Raw genomic sequence first — 22,716 nt, 5'->3', positions numbered from 1 at the left:
GAAAATGTTTATATATGCCTAAAAATAAACAATAAAAAAAAGTCTAAAGTAATAGTGGTCTGTCTAACATTATGAGCACATGCCAGACTCGTGAGTAGGGTGTTTGTGAAGATGTGTACATGTCAGTTTGACAGAAGGACTAAAAGGTGGAGAGAAAAACAGAAAAATGGTTTGGCCTGTTGAACTCTCCATTAGTGTGGCTGAGTGGCTTCCTGAAGCACTTTGCAAAAAGCAAGTGTAAAGCAATAAAAAAGACAAGACTTTGTTTTCTGTTTTCTATAGGTCTGAGAAAAAGAACTCTGAATCTCATCACTGTCAACAGTTGCTCTGAAGTTCATGCTTTTTTAAAACAATTGTTTATCATTTGTACCTCTCTGAAAAAAACGACTATTTATCTCTGCTTATTATACTGCGACCACTGGAAGTTATGCCAAGTTATTCCACTGAATTTTTCCATTTTCACAGTGTTCATATACAATATTGTGTTTTTTTTGTATCAACGCGTCTTATAGCTCACTATAGTCTACTAACTTAGGATATTGGTATCATTAATTAAGTCAATTTCACCTGTCTGGGAAGCTGAATAGAATCTTCTGGGGCTGTCAAACAATTTTAAAAGGAAGAATTTTCATCCTTTTTAAGCTTTCTTTTCTTTTTGCGAGCTGACTTTACTTGCGTGACGAGCAAACCTGTGTGGAGTGATTAAAAATGAAGCTCTATAGCAACCCCCAGACCAATAGAAGAACGGGAAGCTGTTTACAAGGGGGTGTACCGTTTCTATGGTTGCGGGACAAACCTCCTGCACCAGGTATTAAACTGCACCCCCGAGAGTGCGCCAGCAGCCACCGTTATAAGAAACCACCCTGGAGACCCTGAATTGAGAAGCGCGCATTAGAGCGCCAACCACGTAATCTTACGGAATTTCTTCCTTGAATTAAATAGTTGCTTTCTGCACATTCAGATAAGGATAAAAAAGATCCATCACCTTGTTGAATGTTTTTCTTAATTATTTCAAGTAAATAAAACAGGTGAGTTGCATTTAACTGTTTTTAATTAGTCTAAAATATGGCCGATATTTCTTTGTTACCATCAATTATAATATTGTGCTTTTAATTATAAAAGCGCTCTTGGATTATTTATGCGCTGCCGATTTTATCATTGGGTCACTTCAAATAAACTAGCTTAACATTAATCTTGACTATTTGCTGTTAACATGATAATATTATGAGTTTGAGATCATAGAAATCTGAATTTAAGTTATTAAAAAAAGATTCAGTGTAACTAGTTTTTATATTCTCCCGTTTTATAAATTTTGTAGAGAAGGTCATTGTTGCATCACAATAGTTCAGTGTGAGCTGACGCTGAAATACATCAAACCATCAAACCGTTCAGTTCCTCATAATTGTCTTAAAAAAGTTAACCCAATTGTTATTGTGCTATATAGTCAACGTTAACATACCCGCAGTTTGTTATTATTCCGGAAGGTTAGATATTATAACGCAGCGACGTGCTAGTCTACACAAGGACCCGAGACTTGTTCAGGAAAATTCTGTGACCTCCAGTCAGCTGTGGAATTCGGGTAGAGCTTATCGGCCGCGACTTTCACGATCACAATCAACGCCATCTAATCGTTCTTCAGCCTTATAAAAATCAACATATTACTTTAATTGCTTTAATTGTTTCATTTTTGTTTATTACTTACTTATTCATTATATATATATATATATATATATATATATATATATATATATATATATATATATATATATATATATATATATATATAGTTTATTCTTGCATTGACATCCTATCTCATGCATGAATAAAACAGCTGTGGACTGGAGAGCCATCAGTGTTTTGTCCTTGTGCAGGTCTTGGCCGTGGAGGTGAGAGGAGAGGTGAGCGAGGACTATGCTGTCCATGAGTTGTGCAGACTCCTGGCCCGAGGGCTCCGTGGGGCTGGAGGAGGAGGTTGTAACAGCTGCAGCTCAGGCTGAGGGCGTAGATAGGAGCTCTACTGCTTTTAACACCAGCTGCAGCAGTTCTGATAACCTGGATGACAGCCTGACCAGTCTGCAGTGGTTGCAGGAGTTTTCCATCCTCAGTGCCAGTGGAGGGCAACAGGTGTCTCCTTCTAGCCAACACCAGAACCACTTCTTTGGGCAACAGCTGGGCGGTGAAGCCCCTGCCTCTCCTTTAGCAGGTGATCCTGCATCTATAGGCATGCCTCTGACCCCAGGTAAGCCCACTGCGGCGGCTGTTTGCCGGGTACCATCCCTAGCTGCCCTGCCCAGCTTGGTGGCACATGGGCACTGCCCAGACGAGGTTGACTACAAGACCAACCCTCACATCAAGCCACCATACTCGTATGCCACCCTCATATGCATGGCTATGCAGGCAAGCAAGAAAACCAAAATCACTCTCTCCTGCATCTATAAATGGATCACTGACAACTTCTGCTACTTCCGCTACGCCGACCCTACCTGGCAGGTCAGTTATGCTGCTCAGATTTTATTACCCTTTTGTTTTAAAAACTCTTCCCATTTACATTGGTATTTGATTCTTGGAATTGTTAACTGGGTGAAAGCTGCTATCCACCGATGTATCCTAAGCTAAATGTTAACATTAGAGTTAACAACAGTGAGAGGGAGAAAGTCCTCTGGAACAGCTGGCATGGCAGAGGCCATGTTGGATTCCCACCAACTGCTGCTGAGTACAATGACTTTCCTCAACAGGAACCCTCCAGAAATCTGCCACCCCCCCCCCCCCTTTTCATTCAGACACTTTATATTTTGGACATTTTTGGATGCCTGCCACACTGTGGAACAGCATTAGCAGCTAAGCAGTATGGCTAATTAAGTGTACTCGAGGTGCAAGAATGGCTGCAAGTCCACTGGGGTCTGTCTGCAGCAACATCGTAATACAGAATATTTAGTATGGCTCAGTCATGAGTTACCTCAGTGTATAAAGATAATAGGTACAAAGAAAGAAATGGAATTGTTTTCTAAACTAAAATCTAAACTAAAGTTACTGACAAAATGAAATAAATACTTTTTAAGTAAATACATTTTCAGACATTTTTCATTTGTTGGTGAATGATTAATTAACCCTGTAGCCTTACTGAGGAAAATCTAGACATTTCCTCAGTTTTTAGTTATTCTTACTCGAAAACATTAACAAATAATGTTTAACCAAGGTCGGAGGGTCAGTGGCTAGTTTAAATGTAAGTGCTTTGTGGTGGTTGCCCAGTCTATCATGTGCTTGGTGAAAGTGCATGCAGAAGACTTGTATAATATATGGATTTTAAACGTGTGCACTACTTGCTTTGTTGAAGATGACCATAGTGAATGGTAAGCACACATGCCTGCATTTGTTTCCTCAATGTGATTAATGAATAATGCTGCTGTGGTTTTGTCTTCTCTCCAAATGCATAATTGCAGAATTCGATCCGGCACAATCTCTCATTGAACAAGTGCTTCATAAAGGTTCCTAGGCAGAAGGATGAGCCAGGGAAGGGGGGTTTTTGGAAGATCGACCCCCAGTATGCTGAACGCCTCCTTAGTGGGGCTTACAAAAAGCGTAGGATGCCTCCAGTCCAGATAAACCCAGCTCTTCAAAACCGCCTCAGGATTAGCTCACAGCCTGATTTGTCTGTGCCAACAACGATCACCGGAAGTCTCTCTGTTAGTCCTGAATCCCAACAGCTCCTGAAGGAATTTGAGGAAGCTACTGGGATTAACCAGAACTGGGATCCTCGTCTGGCTGAGGCCACCATGTTTGGTTGCTGGGGCCCAAGGAAGGGGCACAAGAGAAAACAGGCTCAGGGGAACCGAACTGGAGGTGCCAAAGCTCAGCGCCGGTCCAGCTCCCCGCTGATGCCCATAGAGGACCCCAAAGACCTGGGCTCTCTGAAGGGCAACTTTGACTGGGATGCTCTGCTGGACTCAGCTCTCAACGGGGAGCTGAGTCTGAATGAGGGCTGCCCCCTCAGCCCAATACCACGAGACGAAGACCTCACCGTACACGGTTTTCACATCATCCCTCTGGAGGCCCCTGTTGGTATTGCGGAGAGCAGTGTGCTAATAGAAATGCAAAGGAGCAGCGGTGTAGACCTTGATGAGGAGACATTCTTAGCGACAGAATATTTACAGAGTCCCTGGGCAGAGGAGGAAGAGCGGAATCACACTGACTTCCTCTGTAGTTCCACTGTTAACATTGATCAGCTCTTTGATCTGGGAGACTCACTGGGAGGTGACCTTAATAGTAAGATCGAATCTCTTCTTTGAAGAACTCAGTAGCCCCTGAGGTACATCATGACCAAGCAGTCCTGGGAAATATTACGAGGAACAATAAAGCTTAAGTTTTATCCCAAAGACTTTGGTTCCATCACTAAAATAGCATTTTAAAGTGTATATTTCTTATTGTGATTTTTATGATTATGCTTTTATATCTGGCAAAACCTGGTCATCTACCTTTATTGACCTGACAGCCACTGATCAAAGACACAAGTACATGTCCAAGAGTGGACACTGACCAGCCCTGGAAATACAGACGGAGCCAGTGTTTGTGGAAGCAGAGAAATGAGAGTCACATGTTTGTGTTTGTTTACAGGCTAAATGTGCATGTTAACTAACTGCAAATTAAGCAATATTTTTTTTTTTTTTTTACATTTAAGACTGACAAAGAGAACAAGATAAAAATGTACTTTATTGCAGTTGAGGAACATGCCTGAAAACAACAAAATAAAATATGCAACATGAGAATCGTGCTGGGAATGCTGGACTGGTATTACTACACAAAAGGCTTTCACAGCACAAACCTGCTGCAGACAGCAGCCACTCTTTACTTCTCTCTGTATTTGTGTGGAACTTGGTCTGGTTTCTCAAAATTATGATAATGTTAACATCATCATTTATTTAATCACATGAGTTCTAGTGACATTAGCTCTAGTTCCTCTGACTACTTGTGTGGTGTAGTGCCCTTGTGAAACGTCCCTTTTACATTTATATGAAGAATGACTTTTAAGCTTTATAGTAGGAATAATATTAATCTGACTGATCTGGACTGCTATGAGATTTTCACCCAGATCACAAAAGATAATATAGATGTTTTTGGTCCTTTTTAGAGATGCTGACATCTCTAAAAAATAGCAAGAAAATGATTCACATTAATGAACCTGTACTTATACACTAGCAGAATTCCACCCTAATGTGTAATTGTGTGGATGCAGGTTATTTCTGTGTAATGCTCGAAAATGTAAGTGCCAAACTTCACTAGTTCAGGTTTAACTGCATTTTTGCTTAATGTTTAATAGCTTGGTTGATAAAAAATTATTCCCATTTATGTTTACTTTGCTGAACATTTTATCATGAGTTTTATCAGAGCATATTAAATGCTTTCACCAATAAAGCTAGCTACATTTGTTATTTAGATACTTAGGATATAGTGACATAACAAACTTATTGTGATTTTATCAGTTTGGGACAAGACAACAATGGATAAGGAAGGAGCTTTGATGGTTAATAAATCATAATTTGATCAATCAACAAGGCAGCTGATCATGTAACTCAAGGTGGTCGTGACACCATTTTATTTTACTGTGTTTCTTACTCTCACCTGTCTGTGAAATTTTGCTTGCTATAGAATATCTACTTAGCTCACGCCACAAAAGCTTGTCAGTGATATCCAAGTATGTTTGATGTGCCAAGCGGAAAAAAAGGCAAAGAATAATTTTTGCTTTCTGGAAAAGATCATATATTCATATAGGTATTCTGCCCCTTTTCTGCTTTGTCATTTGTCCCTGTTCTCTCATTCCTCATCACCAGCTTCTTCTGAGGATTCATGTGTACTGTAGCCACATTGTTGTTTCATCTTTCAGTGTGTCTTGATTAAAGAACAAACCAGCTGGTTATGTAAGGGGATATATAATGTTTTGTGTTGCATGAGTTTTTTGTTTTAAATACAGTTTATGTTCTCCACAAATGTGTGCGTCTGTATGTGTATGTGTTTATGCTTGATTCCACTAAATTGATGCGATGATTTATGTAGGTTGGCCAGCATGTTTGTGTGTGTGTGTGTGTGTGTGTGTGTGTGTGTGTGTGTGTGTGTGTGTGTGTGTGTGTGTGTGTGTGTGTGTGTGTGTGTGTGTGTGTGATTTACACAAGCTTGTTCCAGCCCGTCTTATTTCCGGGGTGACTCTTTCTACTGGCCTGTAGTCGGGGGCTATGTGGGCTTTGTCTGTGCTCAGTCAAATTCTCCCAGGCCTGTATTTCCACTCAGTCCTCTGGCTAGTAGAGCAGTGTGGGGTCTGATAGGGACGAGTGTCCCACGCCCTCATATATCACTGCACTACTGCACAGCTCAGCGGGACCAGGCTGAACTGTGGGGGGTTGAAAGCGATTAGCCTAATAGGTCCTACTTACGCATTCATTGCAATTTCTGCCTAATAAAATGGTATTTTGTCACTATTGAGCAACATATTGTTAGCAGATGCGAGAGATCCTTGTTTATTTTTGACCTAAAAGTGACCCGTTACTTACAACCAAACCAAATACTTGCACCATACATCAAAGGGACATTTGAAACATATGTGGTGATAGTTTAATTAAATGATCTGAATTGCCTGATTTTATAGTTTTATTCTAGTGAGATGCCACTGGATGGTTTTGCTGTTTACTATAAATTCTGCATATACGAACTGTTTTTACATCTTATCAACCAAACAAGCTTTTTCAGCACTTTTTTTTCATTGCATGCTGGTAAATTATCTCAGCATGAAAATTTGACCAGGTCATCAACTAAAGTAAATCTGATCTGAGCATCACAGCCTGCTACATCACTGTGGGTGCAATGCCTAGCCTCTGTTTCAAGGAAGGCTAGTATATCTCCCAGATAGGTTCTTTCTCCACCCTGGGATGGCTCATCCATGCTGGAATTGTCTTTCCAGGTAGAGTGCATGGCTGGTAATTATAACGTTGTGGCTTGGTCAAATGAGAGGCCTGGGTAACCTGACGCTGGCATTATTCTCCATCTCTCCTGATAGCTGCACGTAAGGAGAGCTCCCTGATGAAATGTTAACCCGCACCATGTTTTTTTCTTCTCCCAGTCCAGCAACGCTCCAAACCAAAACTGCAAAGTGGCTACTAAAAAAAAAACAAACAAACAAAAAAATGGACTGGAGAAAAAGTGCAGTGGGTAGAATTTGGCACTGGCGGCTGTGGTCATGAACGCCACACAATGCTGGGCTTTAGGAATAGAAACAGCTTTTGCTGTTATCAAAGCCCTAAGACTCAATTTAGGGTCAGCTGAGCTGACAGACCTTACTAGACCGAGGTGAATATCAGCCACTTGGCAACCTGTGCCATCACGAGGGATTTTCCACTGTTGCCACCACAACTCCATTGGCATTCCTGGGCTGTTCCTAGGGGGATGTATGAGGAGAGCACACAGCCACCACTGGCCCAGACATCCAAGCCTAACGTATCCCCTCAGTCTGGAAAAAAGGGTGAAAAAGGGAAAAGTGGAAAGTGAGGTGGGATAACCCCCCCACCTACCCACCACCCACCCTCCCAAAAAAAAGGCCAGTCTCCCAGGAAACTGCAGGAGCTATTGTCATAAAGCCTTGGCTCAAAATGGGAGAGGGCCCATAACAGTCCTTGCAGAATACAGAAAGAGAAAGAGCTTGGTGGTAACCAAGATTTATTACGATGATGGTGTAGAGCTTTGTAACCACACTTATCTAGCCAAAGGGAACCCCTAAAACCATGAAGGGCTAGTGGGGATTCAGAGGCCACACAACCTCTGGCTTTACTGTTCACTGGAGTCCCTTTAGATGTTCAATAGCAAGGGTCTAAGAAAGTACTTCTCAGCAAGGGGAACAGATTAAAATAAACACCTCTGTGTCAAACTGCATTAGCCATAGAGAACAATTTTTGTATAGGTTAATTAAAGCAATTATCGGTATGTATCTTTTTTTTTGCAAGTTTTACCAGAGGTTGTTTAACAGGTTTGGAATAATTTATGGTCATTTATAGTCAGTCACATTTTATCTATTGGAAACTACAGAATAATTTACATGTTGGTGGTGTAAATGGCAAAGAAGGAATTAAGGTAGGCTGTAGATTTTCTTTCTAGTACATCCACACTGGTGAGATGGCATCTGCAGTCTTGTAAATGAGAGTCTCCTAACTACTGACTATAACTAAACCTAGCAGGACCTGTTGAGAGTTAACCAGGTCCTACTGCAAATGGTACAAATCTCTTTGCCATTTAAGACTTTATTGTCACTGGATTTGTACAATGAAATGTTGTACAATATAGTATGGACAGTGGAGTAGTGCAATTGGTTAACTGTTTTTGGTAATGGTAATTGGTTAAACATTTGGTTAACAACATTTGGTTGCAGTATAAAATGTATTGGGTTGCTGTTAAATTGTACACAATTGGTTGTTAGGAGTTGAGAAGACAATGCAGCACTTGACCTGAGCTCTCCCTCACATACCTCAGCAGGAAGAACTGACACCTGATCCACACAGGCCCCCTGGAGACATTCAGGTTCTTCAAATTATATTTGCCACTGTAATATCCACAACACACACTGCTGGAAAGCAGTGACAGACGTTCTCTAACGTCATTATCATGCAGTGGTTGCTTTTAACCTCAATTCATCCTTAACTTCAAAAATAAAATTCTAATTAGCCAAACTATTTTACCATATGGATATGTGGATGCATTTGAAAGGTGGGGGGGGGGGGGGGGGTCGTCAGGCAAGAGCCATTAGTGATTGTATGCAGAGTCGCTGGTGGTGGGTTTATGTTTGGTGTGCGTGTGTGTGTTCTCTGAGGCAGTGCCTCTTTGTGAGTGAGACACTAGCAGCAGGGTAATCCGACATCCATCACCAGCTTAGTGAGCAATACACACGGTGAGCAAGCAGGGGTGGGAACAATGCCCAGCAGAACGGTGGGAGGCCCCTTATTCATCACACAGAGCTGTGACGCTCTTTTGTAGGTGTATCAGGGGAGGGGCCATGAGACGGCGAAAGATGGCCGTGACAAAGCCGTTTCCCGTCGTAGCCGGGTTAACAGGCATCGCCTGTGTCTGGAAGCGATAAGCTCTGCTCCCGGGTGATTTGTATTACGTTCTTTGTGACCGTAAATGTGGTCTGAAATCTGACAGCGATGCTATAAAGCCATCGGGCCGTCCTGGACCGGCCGGACGATGTGCCTCCAGTTCCAGCAGGAAGTGGGCTGGGCGCATCAGGTTCCACAGCCACATATCGGCAACGGTGTTGTTTCTGAGAAGCACCTGTAGACGGTACCAGAGCTCCCCTTCTCCTGTCCACTGTCGGGCCATACTATCTCCGTCTGACAACTCTAAAGCATCAGTGTGGAGGAAGTACACATCTATACAACAATATCTACTTTACGTCAAGGTAAACTACCCTTCAATGTCACCTGTGATGACAGGGGAAGCAGATCTGAGGAGCCGTGTGATGATGATCAAGGTTGACAGTGTTGTGGAGATGAGAAACAATGTAGTGGTGCAGCTGAGCTCTGTCTCATACCGCAGCAAGAAGAGGAGCAGTTGGCCGACACCTGATCTCACTGTGCCCTAGACAGAGCTCTGCAGACCATGCACGCAGGGAGGGGGAATTACAGAGATGGGGAGAAAGACAGAGAGAGAGCGAGAGAGAAAGAGAGAGAGAGAGAGTGAGGGGAAAAAAACAAACATAAACAAAGCCCATGGCAGCCAGGTTCAAGCTCTGTCGCGCCCGGACCTGCTGGCCGGAGCGCGACCTTGGATAGACAAGCCCAGACCTGCCTCTCAATGCTGGGCGGGAGGCATACCAAGCCGCTTGCAAGACGTCGCTAGGCCTCAAAGAAAAGAAGAAACAAATGTTCGACAAACAAGGGCATAGTAAGCTCTCTGCACACTGCCCATATTTTCAATTTTTCCATTTGTGTAATTGTTTATTTGTGCCTGTTCCTCAGAAGCTTCATTGAATTTCCATGCGTGGCTTGCCAGGGTCCATTTAAAACACTTTGCTCACTGGATACTCTCTTTCCCTTTTCTCTTTACACACCCCAAAACACACACACACCCACCCACCCAGACACTCTCAGACTGCCATTCTCTAAAAAGTTTAATTTGATTTCTTTATTTCTTTGTTTGTTTCCCAGTGGAGTGATGCTTTGAAATGATGCTGTTTTACATATCTTAGGCTCTGCCCTCAATAGGTGAGCTGCCGTGGTTACAAAAACCCAACAAAAGGCCCAAACGTTGGATCCAAAGTGGGACCCCCTCATAGACTAGCCCAGCCAGGGCATTCTCCTTCTAAACACAACACTACACATTCTCAGGCCACCAACCCCCAGCAATGGGACGCGCAGGTTGTGCCGGGTGCTCACTTTAAAGGGCTTGATTGGAACGGACGGAGGATGAAGTGAAACAGAGACTTCCAGCGGCTATTTCCCACAACCCTCCTGCTCTGGAGCCAAAGCTGAATCTGGGTAGCACGGGGTTGGGTTCAGGAGCGTGACTGCCTTGTGGCCAGCAGAGCGTGACAGAATCACCTTACACTGCATGACTTATGTTTAATATTTAAAGATGTGTAATCACTCTTTATGAACAATCTTTTTTTATGGAACCGAGGTGTATTCGATAAGGTAAAATGTCAGGTAAACGTTTAATGGATACAAAGACACTGCAAGTTGAAAATGCAAACTTTCATGATTATAAACCAATACATATGTTTTACTCTATTTCTGCAAATTATCTCATGTCTTCATGGTCAAATGTACATATTAGACTAATATTTTAATAATCTAGAATTCCTTTTGAATTTAATTAAGACCAGATAGCAATTCATTATAGAAAAATTAATTCTAGAAAGCATCATATATACCACATATATCCCACATGTGTTTTAAGCTGCATAAAACATAGTTGATCTCATCACATACTTGGTATAATTGTTACCATAATTTGTCCCAATATTCTGCTGCCTGAATCAGTTATGTGACTCAGCTTTGTAAAGAAACATGGTTCTTACATTGTCTTAGATCCTCAGAGCATTTATGTGTGAGCATGCAGACTGCAAAGGGGGTCACCTGACCCACTGTGGTAGATCTGATCTGTGTTGTCCCTTAGTTATTATCATGGTTAATGGGTGAGCTGGAGGTCCATGAAATTTATGACGCTCATTAGCCTAGCGTCACTCTTGCGCCTTCTTTTACAGCAATGCGCGGGAGGGCACAGTGTGTTTGTGTGGGGTGATCTTTAACCCCTGCCAGGGATCAGACAAACACTTATTAACTGAGAGGAATGCAAACAAGCCAATGCTCAAAGGCTGGACAAAGTGGACAGAGAGAAAGAAAAGAGGTGTATGTCCCCCTCTCCCATCAGAACCTCCACCACACACCACACAATGGCAAAACAACTGATCCAGGGGGCGAAAAAACGCTAGAACATTCCAGAACAACAGGATCCTTATAAGGGTGGAACAGTGTGACCTTATGCAGAACAGAGAGCATCATGCTGAGAGGTGCGTAGCCCTCGGCTGGTCATGACTGTAGAACTGGAGGACTGACTAAACTAGCTGTGCTAGCATTCTGTCATTATATACTCCAACGTAAGAGACGATAAATGATTCTCAACTTCCTGGTGACTCGTACAGCTATGGGTTTTCTTCTTCTTCTTCTTTTAAAATTGTGTCTCAGTGTCTCTATGCGAAGCTGAACAGGTGTCAGGGGGCAAGACACCTATCTAGCATACAGTAGGCTATCAAGGGAGGCTTCAGAGGTTTCTCTTGTTGGTAGTAGGGTGACAGGTCTTTCAGGATTCAACCTGGTCTGAGACACAGTATCCATGAATGTGCCCAGACATAAAACAGGATTAACAGATTAGTGCTGGAGGAAGCAAGACTGTTTGAAGACTGTGCTACAGATGTAAGTAGGTTGTCCTCGGCGTGGCTTTGTTTGCTAATAGCTTTGCTGGTGTCAGCTTTTCTGCCTCTTCAGACCTGTTTGCATAAGAGTCCTGAGTGAATCTGAATTGAGCACTCAGGATCTTAACTCATTTTTCTAGATTGGTGTAAAATATTGAATTATATGGGTTAACTATAAACAGGGAACTCATTCACCATGGATTTCATGAAATGTAATCTCCCTAGAGACAGAAAACATAAATAAATTGATAATCCAAACTTAAAATGCAATATTGGTTGTCCAAATTTTAGAGCTATAGAGGTCTAAACTTGACGTCTTAAAGCACTGTTACCAGCACCCAACAGTGTCAATAGTCAGACTAACGTTTTCGGATGACCCTGCTGGCACACTGCCATGATTTGCAAGTCAATGGTCGACACAAAGCATAAACATGCAGCCCTGCTGATCTGAGAGGCCAAACGCCCAATTCAGTGTGTTCGCTCCAAGGGATTAAGGAGTCACATACTATAAAAGACTTCCACGCAACCTCAAACCCAGAAGTTAAGCATAGTTGAATAAGTCATGAAGAATCACACACAAAGCACCATGTCAGTCACATCTGACCGTAGTCTGTAAGGCATCGCCTGCTAAAAAACATCAGTGCATTAAGGTGTTGATGAGCACTAATAAAGTCCTATTTTTCTTCTTCTGGACATTGGGGGAGTTTATGTTGGTGTAAAGATTATGGTGTTTTGAGTGTTCCAAAAATTCAAGTGTGACCTCACCCTAAATCATCCTGTAGATAAATTAGTAGTCCATGATGTATAATAATAACTTTGTTTAAATAATATATAATGTATTAGGGTTTACCATGTATACATGTATGTATATGTATTAGGAAACACACATCCAAAGTAAAGCATGTGCGCATGCAGTCAGAGACCATGTTGCATGGGTGGCCTCGTTTGGCCAAAGGAGACACCACTGTCAGCTCAAGCCGTTTGTTTCTATGGTGATGAGTAGCACTTGGGAAGCTATCTGGCTTACTGGAAACGTGGTTTATTGTTGACTTTCAGTAAGGAGGTGGGGCTCACGGGGGCTGTGGGAGGGACGGCCGCTCTACTCCTCGTGTTGTAATGGTGTTTGGGTTTTGGGAGATATTCCTTCATCTGATATGGATCCCTCACCTCCGGGGTCAGGTGGCGTTGTTTGGTCATTCAGGTCAAACAAAGCTTAAATGTGTGACGGCTACTCATGTTGCTGTTGAGATCTCACCTGACACTCCTAATAACACCTCCATGGGCCCATCCACAGAGCATTTGAAAACAGTTGTACATGTCATCAAATGCTTTGACTTAAAGTGAAAACGTCATCCACACTAAAGTAGTTACGCATTCAAACACATCGTGTAATGGGGTTCATCTGTTTACAGCATAACGTATAAGCTTCCTCTTGATGTCATCCAATAACCTACTGTAAGAACCCAGGAAGCACAAACAGTGAGGAACAAACATGAAAAGAGAAATGAGTGGAACTCCAAATAAATATAGCACTATACTGCCCCCCTGTGGTGCACACCGGGAGTGTCTCTTGTGCACTAGGACCACGAGTTGACAAAATAACACAGCTCGCTATGAACATGGCCGAACACGATACTCTACCGGAGGAGCTCCTTCGAGACGAACTACTAAGGTACATTATATAAATGACATGTTCATTCTCATGCTCATATAAAGGTGCACTCTTTCATGATATATTAAATATTAACGTTTTCATGATTCATGAAGTTGTTACGTAGACAACCATCAGCAAAACAGCTAGCGTTAAGCTAGGTTAAAAAATTAACGTACGAGAGGTTATCCAAGTTATCGGACAGTGAATTCAGCTACATCTAAATCAAACAACCGCGTGGTTACACGGGTCTTTTAATAAACCTCCCGTTATGTTGGTAATTTGGAAAATTACAACATGCTTCAAAACTGGGTTACTCGCACCCTAAATCGTGCAATGTAGAATAAACTCACAACGACTTTCGTTCCTGATGGGAACTAACGTTGCGGAGACCCTGGGAAACCGGTCTGAAAACCAGTGAATTTTGCGTTAGACAATTCACGTTAGGATTTCATGGCAAGTCGTCAAAGTCTGGTAGTAGCGAGTGTTTACATTTTTGGAAGCCAATTCACACATCCTTGTTCTCTTCCCGTGTAGTCCGTCGGAACTATTTCAAGCACGGTCCCGAAGTCATAAGATTCCCGTGAAGGGACAAAAAGAGTTTTTGCCTGACGGCTCTGACCAGCAGAGGGCGCGCTTGCACAAGAGTCTGGACGAACACTGGCGGCTGGTGGCGGAAGAGCGTGTGGAGCGACTGTGAGTGGCATCACCGTCTAGATTTGTTTTACAGATCATCATTATTTCAGTACTATTTAAAAACGAACACACACAGAACACCTATTTTTCCGCCTCGTTCTCATTTAATAATGTTGGAGCCCTTGACCAAATTTTCAGTGGTTACCTACAAAAATCCTTCACTACGAAAGTATGTAAATAAAAAATGGTTAAAATGTGAAAAAAAAAACAAAAAGCAAAAACAAACAACAAAAACAGGAGGATTTTCAGTGATTTAATTTAATTAATTGATATGATAAACAGGTATTGATTAGTTTGATTGCAGTCTTTTAGTAGTGAACGTAAAGGGTTCAAATATAATGGCTCTGTAACACTTGCTTAAAGATTTAAAATTTTTGTGGTTCAGAAGACATGTAGTTAAGAAAGTTTTCCAAAACTATACTAAGATAAGTGATTATTTTTCTCCAGTTAGTTTTTTTTTCCTCTCATGTAGTGGGAACCTTGTAAGTGCGGAATGGATACCTGAGGAAAAACTTGTGAAGTTGCTGTCACCAGCCGTGAGTGTGGAACCAACTCTAATACCTTTTCACTAGTCAGTTAGCTAATCTATAAGATACACAACATCTCACCATTAACTCCTGATGTCGGTGCGGAAACATTTGACCTTTTTCTGGAGGCAGGTTTGTTGTATTGAGCTGAGATACATGATGATGATGGTGTCTATAAATGATGGTGTCTTCCTTCTTGTAGGGGAAGTTTTGGCAAACAATGGGCTTTTCAGATCAAGGAAAGCAATATTTGCTTCCTGAGGAGGCTCTGTACCTCATGGAGTGTGTGAGTGGAGATTAATTATCATTATGGAATGCCACAGATGCAGAATTTTGAATTTTGGTAACCATATGGTCGTTTTTATGTTCTTAATTAAAATAATAATTTTGTTCATATTCCTTGTTTATCATATCAGGGCAGTGTGCAAGTGCACTACAAGGACCTTCCCCTGTCTATTCAGGAGAGTTATGAAAGGTTCCTTTCACCTGAAACGATTACTCTCCAGCAGTACCAGGTTGGTAATGAAATCTCCTTTTTATAATATCCTGCAAAATATGCATGTTTTTGAAGTCAGTATGCATAGACCTAAACTACATATACACCGATTCATTATCTGTGAAAGAACACGAAGCAATTCAGATGCTTATAGGAGTTAAATAGGGACACTGAAAAGACGCTGGCCATTGTGAAATCATGTACATGTTCAAGATAACACACAGAGTCTGCTGCTGCTGATGTTTTCTTATTACTGCTATTCTGTCAGTTATTCTTTGTAAATTGAGTTCTCTTTTAAAGCGTGCTGTTCGTTTACAGTCATTTGTGTGTTCATGTTTATTTATGTGTGCAGACACCAAATATGTTCTATTCAAGCATGGCTCTGTCCCGTTCCACAGGTGTTTGGTCATTTGAAGAGGCTGGGGTATGTTGTAAACCGATTCGACCCGAGGTAATCATGCAGTCTTTATCTGTTCATGCATGTGTGAGTGCGTGCAGTTAGAGTTTGTTTCCTGAAAAATACTTTTTCCCTTGTAGTAGAGTGGCGTCCCTGTATGAGTGTGTGCAGTTAGAGTTTGTTTCCTGAAAAATACTTTTTCCCTTGTAGTAGAGTGGCGTCCCTGTATGAGCGACAGCTGAATTTGCCTCATGAAAGACAAAGCAAGCAGCAGAAGAGGAAGCGCAGTCAGAGCCCTGTCTCCAGGTACCCACACCCCATCACTGTGTCTCACCCCATCACTGTGTCTCACCTCATCACTGTGTCTCACCCCATATCTGTGTCTCACCCCATATCTGTGTCTCACCCCATATCTGTGTCTCACCCCATATCTGTGTCTCACCCCGGTCTCTGTCTCACCCCATCACTGTGTCTCACCCCGGTCTCTGTGTCTCACCCCATATCTGTGTCTCACCCCGGTCTCTGTGTCTCACCCCGATCACTGTGTTTCTAGACCGCTAATAAAAATACACTTAATTGGAGGATCTTGTATATCTAGTGGATGGTTTTTTTAGTACTTTCTCCACCTTCCAGTTTTCATATCCCTCCTTCACACGTTGTGCTTGAACTCTCATGTAGACCATGTGAAACACAAAGTGCTTCACCCGTGGAGCAGACAACAGTTGCTGGACAGTGCGAAGGCGACGTTAAAATCGCAGAGCCACACTTGGGCCAGACAGCCCAAGAGCAGGAGACATCTGAACACACTGCCCGAGATAAGCCCATGGAGTGTGACGGCGAGTCTGACCCAGACTCAGCACGGAGCTGGTGGACGGACTCGTCTAGCCGAGCTCACGCGTCTGCGACCCAGACGGCCGGAGCCCCGCGCTGGGACTTCGGCTGCATCGTTTTCCCAGACTTGGGCTCGTGTCGGGCCAGCACTGCCGGCCTGGCTGCCCCTGACCCCAGCCTGCTCCCCGGGGCTCTGGAAGTGGGCGTGTGCAAGGTGGCCCCCTGGCTCAGGAAGCTGAACCTGAACAAGGAGCGGATGTCACGTCGTGACTGGGAGAGGCAAAGGGAGCGAGACCACTACCGGCGGGACGTTAACGACGACCGCGAGGTGCGACGCTGCAGGAACTGGGCAGAGTATTTGGACTTGATGGAGAAGAGGAGGAGTCTGCAGCGCAAAGAAAGACCCGCCCACCTTTGGGAGAAGAAGGTCACACCCCTTACTCATCCTGGGCAGTGTGCTTCACACCGTACGTTCTAAGCTGTGTATGATAACAATATTTTGAAAATGAAATGGAAGTTCCATTGATGCATAATGGTAGTAACAGTAGAGGCATATTAGTACGTGGCCTAAGTTCTGTGTTTAACTAGGCCTATGTGCTTAGTTAATTGAATGTGTGACTACACATGCCAAAACATGCAGATCTATTTCATGCTAATGGACAATCAGCAGGTTGGGTTTACTGTTAAATAAACACTTGATTGCATTTTAACAGATCAAATGTAGTTGACATAAAAGGCAAAAAACATTTTGTGTATTTGTGGCCATAGTGAAGTTGTGCTTTTTCCCTTTGTGCCAGGTGAGGTGCTTCAGCAGATCAGCATTATTGCCTCCTCTGATTTGCTGGAAGGAGCCTCCAGGTACATTTAGCTCTTGTAATTATCATCCCATCCACTCAAAACGTTTTTGTGCATGAGATCAGAGTCCATAGGGCCAGTATGGTCTACACCTGTAGCCTCATGTTTGGTCTCAAATCATTGGATCTGGTGTCTCACTTCAGCCTCTGCCCTCTTAGGTTACCGTGCTCAGACCAGTGGAGGATCTGTTTCAATGTTTACCAGCCAGACACAGTGGCCGAGTTTAAGAAGAGTCACCCCGGGAAGCCTTACACCCGCCTGTGTGTTTGCAGGTAAACACGAACTCTATAGAGCATTTATCTCGCAAACCCCACTGCTGCGTTCCATATATTATAAATGGTGTTGAGAGTAGGTGTTTGGTTTAAGAGCTGCATGATTTATTAAGCGTGCACCCTTTGTTCTAGGGTTTAGGGTAGCTCATATTAATTACATGCCAACCATTGTTTAGATTTGTCTGAAATATAGTTTGAACCGACTCTGCTGTGTTGACTCTGGCCTTTCATAGTTTTGATGGTCCACTGCCTGACCTGTGTGCGATAAAGCAGCTGTCCTATCAGAGTGGAGATGTGCCTGTGACGTTTGCGGTGGTGGACCACGGGGACATCTCCTTCTATTGCTTCAAGAACTTCAAACTGCCCACTGACGTGTACTGAGGGACATGTGTACTGAGGGACATGTGTGCACTCTGAACACACACACATACTCGCAGCCCAGGAGTGAAAGACTGGACTGCTCATACTTACTAAAGAAATAAATTCTCAGGGTGCTGTTTTCAGTTTCATAAAAGTGAACGACAAGAAAGGATCTTCTTTGTAGTGACACAACTCCAAACCCATTATCTAAGTGCCATTCAAACATAATACCAACACAAACACCAGTGTTCATGTCTTATCAGTCATTGACTTTTGGACAACTGATGATTCTATCAGGAAATTAAACCATAAGCCTGCTTTGAACTTGTACAGGCCTGGCATAGTGTATTTGTTTGTGTAATATCACCAGTCCATGTATATATTTGGTTTTGGTTTATGTTGACGACAAAACTACAAAGTGAACAAGGCTTGCCTGAGAAAATATGAGACGAAGCAGCTCTTCAAACAGACAGGACTAGGTTTCTGGTGAGAGCAGAGGCCCTGTTGTAGTAGGAAGAGGTGGAGCATATTGCACGAGGTATAAATACCACCATAACCAACGTTGAGATGTATGAAGGACCAAATGTTCCAGATCTTCAACATTAGATGGTTAGGTAAGAAGATATGGTAATATGTACCTTGTTTGGCTGTTCACCATCTTATTTGGTAAGTGTTTTGTTTAAACTGGTTAACTATTTTTAACACAAGAGGAAAATGTATTATTTTTCTTTGTGTGCGTTTGTCTTTGGAGATGCTGTGTGTGAAGACTAGTGAGAAATGGTCAATACATTGGAATATTGGGGTTTATTTTTTATTATAATTGGAAGTATAGAAACATCTCAATGGCATCCTGAAGAATGTGGACCACCTCCGTATTGCTTTACCCCCGTTGAATACAGGAGCAGTGCAGGCGTTGCCCAACTGTAGCTACCAGGCCATTCAGGAGTATCTTAGCCTGGACAGGAACCACATCAAGATGAGCGCACTGCGACCTGTAGATCATTGGCAAACCTCTACACTTGTTTTTGCAGCTCTCCACATTCTCTCTGTTGTGGAAGTGGTATGGGTCTGATGTCATTTTACTTATAGGTTCAGTGAGTTTTACAGTTCGCTGTGTTTTGTGGGAAACTCTTTAAAATGTCTAGTATGTAGATGGGAAAATAAACGATTCATTCCATTCTACTAAGTATTAATTGATTTCCTCAACCAATTGTAAATATAGTTTTTCCAGTCACTTCCAGAGGTTTTTGTGTAATTAATAGGGCTACTGAATTGCTCAAAGCCCTTTTCTGTTACCTCCAGAATGAAAAAGCCCAAAGCTTCTCTCTCCAGGTCTTTATGGAAATGGTATGTTTACATAATCCACTAATTGCTTTGAATATAACACAACAGCATTAATTTCAGAAGCTAATTTGTTGCCTTTAATTGTGTTTGTGTGTATAATCTCCTCCAGAGCTGGAACAATGAGTTTACAAAATGGAACCCTAAAGATTTCTGTGGAATAACTTTAATGTCTATTTCCAAACAAATGCTTTGGATTCCAGATATTAACATAATTGAAAGGTAAGTATCAAAAATACAAAACATACCTGTACTATTACACAGGTCTGCAACATAAAAAATGTTTCAAATGTAATAAGTGAATTTTATAGTATTTTCAACGCTGATTTCAGGAAAAATAGTGAAAAAATTCCATCACGTACAGTTATTTCACAAACTGCTTGTCTAGTTTTAGCTTTTTCGATATTTTTTATAAATAGTTTAGTACTCTAGTAAGTTTGAATTTTGGTTTTTAAGATCTCCACGAACTGTTATTTAGCCTAAAGTACAAGTTGTTTTATAGACAATGGCTACCAGAGGATGTATAAACTCACCAGATTGCTTCTGCTATAATAAAAGAAGCTTGGACAGAAAGCAAAAACGTTATTATAAGGACTTATAAGCTGAAAGAGAAATGTAAGTGTTCTTGAAATATAGTTTAGAAGATGATTTATACATTAAATAAAATTCTATAACGTTTGAAAAATTGGTCAAATTTTGTTATTTTACCCAAAAATAATCCCTTTTTTGTGAGAAAACCTGACGTGATAGAAAAAAATTGCATTTTCGAAATCAGCGCTGAGAAATACATAAACAGTTATCAAATTTCAAACAACTTTTAAAAAATATTTTTTTGCAGACCTGTGTTATCGGTGTCTCCAGAAGAATAAGGTTTTTATGCCAACGATCCTCAATATCTTCAAAAAGTTCTGTGTTTTTCACCGCAGTTTCATTGCTGTCTTTCTAGCACCAGGATAGAGTTTTTAAGTCTGGAGTCCCCATTTTTGAAGATACAGTCTAGTGGCATAGTAACAGTGGGACAGTTCTACACGACAACAGCTGCTTGTAAAATGGATCTGTACCAATTTCCCTTTGACACCCAGATCTGCACTTTAACCCTCCAGTCTACTTTAGACTGTAAGTAGGAAACTCATCAAAACTCTCATCCCCCGGTTAGAGGGTGGACCTTTAACTGAAATGTGTAATTAACAATAGAACTTTAAATGTGTCATATTGTGAACTAAAATATTAAATTAGTACATCAACTACATCTAAAAGGCACATATAAAACACCACATGATGTGTGTGGGTAATATGAGATTTTAAGCTTATTACGTTTAAATCAGCTGTCCCCTCTTTCTTGTTTTTGCAAATTTATCGAAACTGAAAAACAGTTAGTTGAAGTACCTTTGGCATCAAATGTCTGACTCAAGTCTTATTGGGTGTGATGCCACAAAGTTGGAACTTAGTTTCATCTGACTTCTTTCTCACTGTCCAAGAGTCCTTATGGTATTTTTGTAAACTCAGATTGCACAGATTGATGGTGTGCTACAGTGATGTTTGACCTCTTTTAACAAAGACCATCCAAAGCACTTTGCACAGCTGATGAAGGATGTCTGTGACATGTCCTGTTTCTCTGGAAACTCTGTCATTTTTTAAATATCTCTACATATTAAATACACCAATTCCCACAGAATCATTACCACAAACATTAAACAATCTCTCCCCATTGATGACAGTTGATGAGCTACAGATTGAACCATACACCAATGACACTGTGCTGACTTTGGGCTCAAATCAGCTCCTCCAAACCCAAGGAGAATGGGATGTCCTTAACATTAGTATGTCCAAGACTCAGCTGCAGGCCTCTGGAAAGGAGTGGGACCAGCTCACATACATGGTACTGTTTGTGATCGATTCTTTCTTTGAGAACTTGTAGAAACTCAACTGTAACTGCAGAATAAATTGTACATTATTTTCTACATATAGGTTACCATAAAGAGGAGACCCTTACTGTATGTGATTATTTTCCTGCTGCCTGTCTTATTCCTCCTGGTATTGGATGTGGCTTCTTACTACATTCCTAAGTATGAAAGAGAAAAGTTGAGCTTTAAGCTGACACTACTCTTGGCAACCACAGTTTTTCTGGTAATCATCCGTGACACATTGCCCTCCACCTCTGCAAAGATTCCACTGATAGGTTTGTCTACATTTGATATGCTGTTAATTCTGCATAAGTATTACAACTACATTTCTTGGTCTGTGTGATTAAAATGGTAAAGGTAAAATAAAAAGGAAAAATAAAATAAAATGTCTATCATCTTTGAAATATTACATTAGCTATTTTGTCAATCAGAGCTCTCTGTGCATTTATCTTAGGGGTCTACTGCAGTGTAATTTTCACCTTCATGATTGTTGGCCTCCTGAAGACCATACTTGTGATTTTTCTCAAGAGCCGTGATACTCGGACAATCCCAAACAAACCTGATGAAACTATGACTCATGCTGCTCATCCTTGTAAGCTTCGGTGCCTCAAGACCAAGACCATCTGTGTGAATTCAATCAGTATTGACATGAGATTAGCTACACTGAGAATTAAACTGCCTAAACATGTGAAAATGAGGATGTGAGCTGAACGTCATGCATCGCACTGAACGATCTGAAACGTAACTGACCACAGCCATGTTGGATGTTGATTGGTTAGTGATGTACGTTTTTTTCTTTTCTGCTCACAGCTGTGGAGCACAGTGAAGCCTCTCCACACTCCGCTGCAGACAGCAGTGAGGTGTTGAACACTTTCCAGCATCTCAAGCACATTAGCGAGGAGCTTCGGAAAACACGTCTGCATCTCTCATCTGCTGACATACAGGAGCAGCAACAGCCTCAACCCTGGACGAAGCTGGCAGACCTGATAGAGAAGGCTTTCTTCTGTATCTACGTGAATGCTGTTCTTCTGTTTCTGCAGCAGATTTCACAGGCTTGGTTTTCACAGGAATAAGACTATATTAATGTCAACATCATGAATTACTTAAATTAAAATAGGCTACAATCCTTCCACTAGTTCTTACATAAAGTTTATAGAGGAGTTTTACAACTCAGATAGGCTTAAACTCAGATTGGCTATAGCAGAAATGACCTTAAACCCAAACTTCAGAACTGCAACATGGCAGGAGTTACTGCTTTTTGTAGATTACCATCCTGTCCATTAAACGAGTCCCAATAAAGCTTAAGGACAGTTTTGAACATGAACAGTAGTCCATTTAGTTACTGCACTGTTAACTGTTATTACTTTTACTGTGAATGACTAAATAAAGCAATCCACTTTCACAAAGTTACAATATTCACTGTACAATGGCTTGGAAAGTCA

The 22,716-nt window shown here is 41.7% G+C and overlaps 3 protein-coding genes across 4 annotated transcripts; all 3 read left to right on the top strand.

The window, feature by feature from the left end:
- Positions 1 to 798: 798 nt before the first annotated feature.
- foxj1a (forkhead box J1a) lies at positions 799 to 5,976 on the top strand. Of its 2 annotated transcripts, none has more exons than XM_076988742.1 (3): positions 799 to 1,028; positions 1,872 to 2,490; positions 3,441 to 5,976. In XM_076988742.1, exons 2-3 carry the CDS (start codon positions 1,912 to 1,914, stop codon positions 4,284 to 4,286), a joined length of 1,425 nt encoding a protein of 474 aa, XP_076844857.1. In that variant the 5' UTR covers positions 799 to 1,028; positions 1,872 to 1,911; the 3' UTR covers positions 4,287 to 5,976. The 2 variants fall into 2 exon arrangements, with proteins under 2 accessions (XP_076844857.1, XP_076844858.1); XM_076988743.1 differs by lacking the exon at positions 799 to 1,028 and adding an exon at positions 1,352 to 1,579.
- A 7,512-nt stretch (positions 5,977 to 13,488) lies between these two features.
- Positions 13,489 to 18,357, top strand: tsen54 (TSEN54 tRNA splicing endonuclease subunit). The gene is made up of 11 exons (XM_076988620.1): positions 13,489 to 13,616; positions 14,133 to 14,291; positions 14,764 to 14,827; positions 15,021 to 15,104; positions 15,235 to 15,333; positions 15,713 to 15,765; positions 15,922 to 16,017; positions 16,390 to 17,009; positions 17,340 to 17,400; positions 17,556 to 17,669; positions 17,903 to 18,357. Exons 1-11 carry the CDS (start codon positions 13,558 to 13,560, stop codon positions 18,048 to 18,050), a joined length of 1,557 nt encoding a protein of 518 aa, XP_076844735.1. The 5' UTR covers positions 13,489 to 13,557; the 3' UTR covers positions 18,051 to 18,357.
- A 153-nt stretch (positions 18,358 to 18,510) lies between these two features.
- LOC143489525 (5-hydroxytryptamine receptor 3A-like) lies at positions 18,511 to 22,711 on the top strand. The gene is made up of 8 exons (XM_076988622.1): positions 18,511 to 19,089; positions 19,332 to 19,376; positions 19,483 to 19,592; positions 20,317 to 20,486; positions 21,089 to 21,249; positions 21,339 to 21,549; positions 21,729 to 21,866; positions 22,085 to 22,711. Exons 1-8 carry the CDS (start codon positions 19,006 to 19,008, stop codon positions 22,345 to 22,347), a joined length of 1,182 nt encoding a protein of 393 aa, XP_076844737.1. The 5' UTR covers positions 18,511 to 19,005; the 3' UTR covers positions 22,348 to 22,711.
- The last annotated feature ends 5 nt before the right edge of the window (positions 22,712 to 22,716 follow it).

Source organism: Brachyhypopomus gauderio, unplaced genomic scaffold, assembly GCF_052324685.1.
Source record: "Brachyhypopomus gauderio isolate BG-103 unplaced genomic scaffold, BGAUD_0.2 sc63, whole genome shotgun sequence".
Lineage (NCBI taxonomy): Eukaryota > Metazoa > Chordata > Actinopteri > Gymnotiformes > Hypopomidae > Brachyhypopomus > Brachyhypopomus gauderio.
The sequence above is the reverse complement of the archived record's forward strand: the minus strand, read 5'-3'. Positions and strand labels throughout refer to the sequence as shown.